This window comes from Simochromis diagramma, unplaced genomic scaffold (genome assembly GCF_900408965.1).
Source record: "Simochromis diagramma unplaced genomic scaffold, fSimDia1.1 OVJJ01000669.1, whole genome shotgun sequence".
NCBI lineage: Eukaryota > Metazoa > Chordata > Actinopteri > Cichliformes > Cichlidae > Simochromis > Simochromis diagramma.
The window spans coordinates 2530750-2537440 of record NW_024387458.1 but is presented as its reverse complement, the minus strand read 5'-3'; the positions used below and the strand labels follow the sequence as shown (position 1 = coordinate 2537440).

The 6691-nt window shown below is 39.1% G+C and overlaps 1 protein-coding gene across 2 annotated transcripts; it reads right to left on the bottom strand.

Moving 5' to 3' along the window:
• Positions 1 to 2507: 2507 nt before the first annotated feature.
• Positions 2508 to 6072, bottom strand: LOC120723135 (zinc finger protein 501-like). Of its 2 annotated transcripts, none has more exons than XM_040014486.1 (2): positions 5616 to 6072; positions 2508 to 4391 (listed from the first exon to the last, which is right to left on the bottom strand). In XM_040014486.1, the coding sequence occupies exons 1-2, from the start codon at positions 5725 to 5727 to the stop codon at positions 3127 to 3129; spliced, it is 1377 nt and encodes a 458-aa protein (XP_039870420.1). In that variant the 5' UTR covers positions 5728 to 6072; the 3' UTR covers positions 2508 to 3126. The 2 variants fall into 2 exon arrangements, with proteins under 2 accessions (XP_039870420.1, XP_039870421.1); XM_040014487.1 differs by having other exon boundaries at positions 2508 to 4368.
• Between the last annotated feature and the right edge of the window lie 619 nt (positions 6073 to 6691).

Here is a 6691-nt window from a genome sequence, read left to right as displayed (position 1 = left end):
GTTCAACTGCTCTGAGACACAAATATCTAATAATCAGCCAGATCAATAATCTAATAATCAACATTGCACCGGCTCGTTCCATTTAGGCATGCTGACATGGGCAAAACGACCTGCTGAAGTTCAGGTTGATGCATCAGGCTGGGGGAGGGGATTTAAGTGACTTTGAATGTGATTGTTTGTAAATGTTTGTAGGTGTTAGAGATCAGAGGAGAAGCACCAGACTGCTTTGAGCTGATAGGAAGTCAGCAGATAAATAAATAAAAAAAACTTGTTACAACCACCGTTTTCTGTAGAAGATCTCTGAATGCACAACACATTAAACCTTGACCACATTGGGAGCCACTCCTGTGAGCTAACAACAGAAAACTGAAAACTGGGAAACACTGATGAGTCTCAACTCTGCTGCAAGATTCAGACGATAGGGTCGGAATTTAGTGTAAACATGAATACATGGATAAATCCTGCCTTCAGCAGAATAAAAGCTGCACTTGGTTTGTAGAACTGGTGTCTATAATTACAGCGGTCTTCAGAGCAGGGAAGAAATATTTGGATTTGTGGAAATTTTTACAGTGGCCCTGAGAGGCCAAACGGACTGCAACGTCAGAAAACACTTGCAAAAGGAAAAACGCTGCAAAAGAAAACGCTGCAAAAGCACACACAAAAAAACGGAAATAGGAAAAAACACAATGGAAATGTTTCTGGGGAGACAATAACCCGACGGACCAGTTGCACGAACCAAAACACGCTAACAAGTGCACTGGGACTGGGAGTCACTTTAAAGAAGTGGAGGAGAGGTAAATGTGTTGTAATCATATGATTCTAATACAGATATCTGGAATATACATACATGTTTTGGTGCAACTGGTCCGTCGGGTTATTGTCTCCCCAGAAACATTTCCATTGTGTTTTTTCCTATTTCCGTTTTTTTGTGTGTGTGTGTGCTTTTGCAGCGTTTATCTTTTTGCAGCGTTTATCTTTTTGCAGCATTTTTCTTTTTGCAAGTGTTTTCTGAAGTTGCAGCCCGTTTGGCCTCTCAGGGCCACTGTAAAGTTTTCACCAAACAGTCTCCTTTTGGGGGGTGGCTGTGGCTCAGGAGGTAGAGCAGGTCACCTACTACTCATCAGGTTGGAGGTTAGTTCAGTGCTCAGCTGGAGTAGAAAAGTGCTACATGAGAAGCAGACGTTACCATTTAGTTTTAGCTGTTGGACTGATGTCCTCATAGTTGAATCTGGAATACTTCGGGATAGAGTTTGTGGTTGACTCAGTGACTGGAAGGTGTCCAAGCCGAAATCTTGTCCCACCCATCGCGGTGAGCTGACAGTTGGTATGAGGTGTTAGTACTGATATATCTGATTTTCACCTAATATCACACTGCATTATACGCAAACATCTCCACTTGTTGTTTGTTCAGATGCAGCATTGCATGCCTAAGCCATGTTGACATGTCCTTTTCAGACAGCTGAGATGTTCTGCTGGCAACACTTCCAAACCAACCATGTTCAGTGTGAAGATTTAACATGCTGAGGCTTGTAGAGTCTGAATGGAGCTCTGGGTTTTTGTTCTCTGAGCACTGCACTTGGGATGAAACTGCTGCGAACATTAACATTTACCTTGAATATTTTTCACTTATGAATAAGAGAATAATATTTTTAATTGTACAATGACAGCCTTATTTGGAAATGACCTCATAACCTTTGCAGCTTGATGGACAGCAACAGCTAAATTCTCCAGGATCATTGCTGATGTTTTTCCTGCCAGAGGAGGTCTGCTATTATTAGTTATTAGTCAGAAGTGTGTTGGCAACGTGTTACGTGGTCAGCCACCACACCCTGTAATGTCACACTGCCAAGTTCTCATCTTTTTCATTGAATCTTTGTGTGGCAATATCTAGATTCACTGTAGGTGTTTTACATGAGTATTAGTGTAAACAGAAAGAAGAGATGTGTTTGTTGTTATACAAACAAAAATAACAATTAATAACATTCAAAATCCAACCAGAATTATTCCTTAAAGCCAGCCATTTTAACATCTTCTCTTATATTTGCAAGAACAATGTTATTTGAAAAATACTGTATATGTACAGTTTCAGACATCTAGATGTTCATATTTGTAGATCCACAGTTTCTGTCTTCTTTGGACTCTATCGCCTTTCCTGGACTGTTATTGGGGCTGATGGCGACCCCTGTTGACCTGGTAATAGACGTGCATTTCACTAAACTTTAATTTCAGGCTTTATTACAAACACACCTCATGGGTGGAGGACAGTTTAAGCAAATAAACTGCAAAATAGAGAAATAGAAAATGCATATTGTATTTTCTATTCACTGTCAGACAACCAGCGTGCTCATTTAAGTGCAATGAAAAATCATCCAAATTCAAAAACAAAAGTCCTTATTCATACTGCTAATGCTCTATAACCACAAACAAACCCAAAAACATTGTTCAGCTATTATTAGTGTAAAAAATTTAATGTGTGGTAATCTGCAAATAAGGAAGCAGCTGGAAGAAACAGTTTTTATTCCATCTTTAATACAGTTAATTGTGAAGGAAGCAACAAGACTGAAATTCCAGAGGCCTGCACTATGAGGAAAAAAACTCAGCATATTCAGGATTTATTAAACTAACATTTGCAATCAGGATCAATAAGTCAGCCCAGTCTAGCTACGAGCACTTTTACATAAAGAGGGCAGTGTTTGCAGCATATCACCAGGCACAGACAGACAGGTCTACTGGCAACAGAGCAGCATATTTTACACATGAAGAGCAAACTACAAATCAGAAATACTAGTCACAAGAACATCATCTGTGAAGTGCTCTACAGGCTGTCAGTCACCTACTTTTCGTTGTTTTGGGCAAATACTTCAAAATATCTACTAAAAATAATCATTTCTGCACGTCCTTTTTTTTTTTTAGGTTTTGTGCAGTATTACTTTATAATGCATTGGTAATGAGAAATGTGTAATAAAAACTTTAGATTACTGTTCAGTAGAATTAGTACTTCATATTTAGCACAGCCAGCAGACAGATTGTCACGTAGTGTTTATACATCCGATCAAAAATCAGTGAGACAGACTGAAAGGCGCCCGGTCCATCAAAGGCCAGAAAACAGCTACAGAAGTCAAGTGTCTATAACCCAAAAGGTTCGAGATGTTCAGGCACAAAATGACAGGCATGTGATTCAGTTGTTGAAGCTGCAGTTGTGTGTACACTCATGTGTCTCTTCAAACTTCCCTGTCTGGTATATCTTTCGCCGCAGACGCCACAGGAGAACGGCTTCTCTCCCGTGTGGACGCTCATGTGTCTCTTGAGAGTATTCTGCTGTCTAAATCTCTTTCCACACAGACCACAACCGAAAGGCTTCTCTCCTGTGTGAACTCGTGTGTGACTCTTCAGAACCCCTTGCTGTGCAAATCTCTCGCCGCAAACACCACAGCTAAATGGTTTCTCTCCCGTGTGGACTCTCGTGTGTGTCTTAAGGTGCGTATTGGAACTGAAAGTCTTGCCACAGTCAACACAAACAAACGGTTTTTCTCCTGTGTGGACTCGCATGTGTCTTTTAAGAGTAAAATTAACTCTAAATCTTTTCCCACAAGCATCACAGCCAAATGGAGTCTCTCCTGTGTGGACTCGTAAGTGTTCCTTAAAATTTGACTTCTGGCTGAACCTTTTACCACAAAAACCACAATCAAAGGGTTTTTCGCCTGTGTGAACTCTCATGTGCGTCTTAAAATGTGTCTTCCTGCTAAATTTCTCGCCACAAACAGCACAACAAAAAGGTTTCTCTCCAGTGTGGATTCTCATGTGTCTGTGGAGAGACTGCCTGTGGAGAAAACGTTTTCCACACTCAGAGCAGCTAAAGGGTTTTTTGGTAGTGTCACATCTCACGTGACAATTTACACCTGACTCAGGTGACCTGCTTGCCTCCCAGTCCTTGTCACCGTCTTCAGTTTCAGGTCTAAAATCTGACAAAGGTCCCTGCCATTCATCACCATCGTTACTGAGTTCAGTCTCAGAGGAGTACGAATCATTTTCCACTTCATTAGGTTGTAAAGTACTTTTTGTATCAAGGTTTCTGGCTGATTCTGGTCCTCCACAGTCGTCTCCATCAGTCTCAGTTTTTATTTGTTTACTCGTTTGATGACAGTAAAGCTCTGAAGAATTAGGTTTCTCTTCACCATCTTCACTCTTCACAGGAGCAGCAGTGAACGGGAGCCTGCTGGTATCAGCATCCTCCAGCCCTTTAAAGTGTTCTGCTGTTTGAGTGGTGCACAGTTCCTCACGCTCCTCCTTTATGCGCAGGGGCTCTTGGGACCACTGGTCATCAGAGGGGCTCCATTCTGGGGGAACCTCTTCTTTAATCACCAACAGCTGTTGGACATCAGCATGAAACTCTGAAACACACAGAGACATCACCTGGAAAGCACTTATTTTACAAATATCACAACACAATAACCTTATAAAACACAGATAAAAAAATAACAGATAAAAACAAGAATAATCTGTCATTAAAATGTGAATAAAAAGGGTTAGAATAATGACTATTGTATGAGACAGGTTATTAAAAAACACCGCAAACAGTAACAAAAACAAAACAAGCCCTTGAAACAATTACAATAATTAGAGGTCAACAAAAAAACCTCTATCTGCTAACTTATCACCAGCTAAATGTCAGTAAAAAAAAATCTAAATTCATCTTAAGAGCTTGTTGTTTCTTTTGTTTAAAATAAAGATCCCTTTTTCATCTTCCACCTTTTTGCTGCTCTTACTGCTTTTAATAGGAGGCACTGTTGCAACAAATGACTTGCTGGGGTGAATAATACCAAGTTATTTTGAGCCAGAAGGGACAAACTGGAATCAGTTTTTACCAAGGTGACTTTCTATTTTACTTTTTATTATGATTTCTTATTATGTTTTTTGTGTTTTCAGGAGCAACCTGACCAAAAGGGAAGCAGAAATTTCACCAAATACAACCAAACAGTTTAAAGATAATTTAAGTGGCCAAAAAGCACTAAATTGATTACATTGTAGGTACAGTAATAGGTGTTTATTAAGAACAGGACAGGGCAGTTTAAGCAAATAAACTGCATAGGTGTGAGTGCAAATTGTCTGTCCCTGTGTGTTAGCCCTGCGACAGACTGGCGACCTGTCCAGGGTGTACCCCGCCTCTCGCCCTATGACAGCTGGGATAGGCTCCAGCGCCCCCGCAACCCTGAAAAGGATAAGCGGAAGCCAATGGATGGATGGATGGATATATAAGTGAGCTGGCTTTATTCTACATAAAGCCATCTCACTAAAATCTATATTTATTAAGATGAGTAAAAATATTAGACATTAAAACACCTTGAATCAAATGTCGCCCATTTACTTACGCTGAACTACAATATTAACGCTGTTGTTGTGTGCCCCGTCTAAAACGCCCGGGTACTACACAGGACCACCGATGGGTTCCGCCGTTTTTAAGCCGTTTTAACATCGATTTGTGGCAGATTTACATCATTTAAAAAGGCCGGTTTGTAGGTGAAAAGTTTATTTCGCCCACCAGTACAACGAGCTAGCAGCTAGGAAGCCGTTTCCTTCCGGAGAAACATCTCACGTTAAATCTGTGATTTTCTCACCGGTAGTTTGGTTGAGATCAGCATCCTGCAGCTGATGCGGTTTGATCTGCGGCTTTCGTTCATAAGGCTGACTCTCGGTGCCGTTACGTTGACGATAATCCGCTTCATTCATTGTTCTCGTCTTTAAAATCAACTGTAAGCTCGTTTGAATTGAACCAGGCGACTCGATCAGAAGATCGATGGCCGTGTATTCACACTTCTATACGACCTCATCAATAGTTGGACAGGGCTCTCATTTTTCAGTGTTGTTGTGAAATGGATTTATTGGGGTGTTTAGGGCAGGCATTTGCGGAGGCACCTTTTTTTAATAGGAAAAAACCGTTACAGACACTTTTAAAATGTATTTTTAAACATTTAATTATTTTTCATGCAGAAATTATAGACAAGAACATATGAATGATAACAAAATATAAGAAACAGTGTATATAATAATAATAATCATACTCATAATAATAACAACAACAACAACAACAACAACAATAATAATAATAATAATTATTAATATTATTATTATAAGGCTTATAATGCAGAAAACAGGACAGAAAGGGGCCAATTAGTTTTAAAAATGAAACTTTAAGTCTTTATAAATAGGTGCTCTGTTGATATTTCTTTAATTTCTTAAAAATTGAACTAATTGTGATGACGGCGTTAATGTTGAAGGAAAAACTCCCTTTTGACATTTAAATGGAGCAAGAAATTTTCTAAAAGCTCCCTTTAAATGCTTTTAGAAGCGTTTAATTTTTTTTTTTTTTTTACCACATTGGTTCTATTTTCTTAGACTATTGTATTCCTATTATTATTCAAGTTCACAATTTCCTTACTCAGGGGTTGCAGTTCTCATCTTATATAGAACTCTCTTAACCCTTTAAGACCTGCCATAGAACCAAGTCCGCCAGAGCTTATATTATATTTTTACATGCTGTAGTGCCATTTTTGGGAGCATTTCAAGTTGCTATACATCAATACAACCATTATAGCCCAAATTTTAATGATATGTATGCATTAAGTGCATAGTAATTACATAAATTGCAAAAAAGTGCAATAAACTACAAAAACATTTAAAATCGCTTTTGTTT

Excerpts from the sequence above, each read along its gene's own strand:
- LOC120723135 (XM_040014486.1), bottom strand. The coding sequence starts at position 5,727 with ATGAATGAAGCGGATTATCGTCAACGTAACGGCACCGAGAGTCAGCCT. Across the intron at positions 4,392-5,615 it reads TGATCTCAACCAAACTACCG|AGTTTCATGCTGATGTCCAA; the intron begins GTGAGAAAATCA and ends TGTGTGTTTCAG.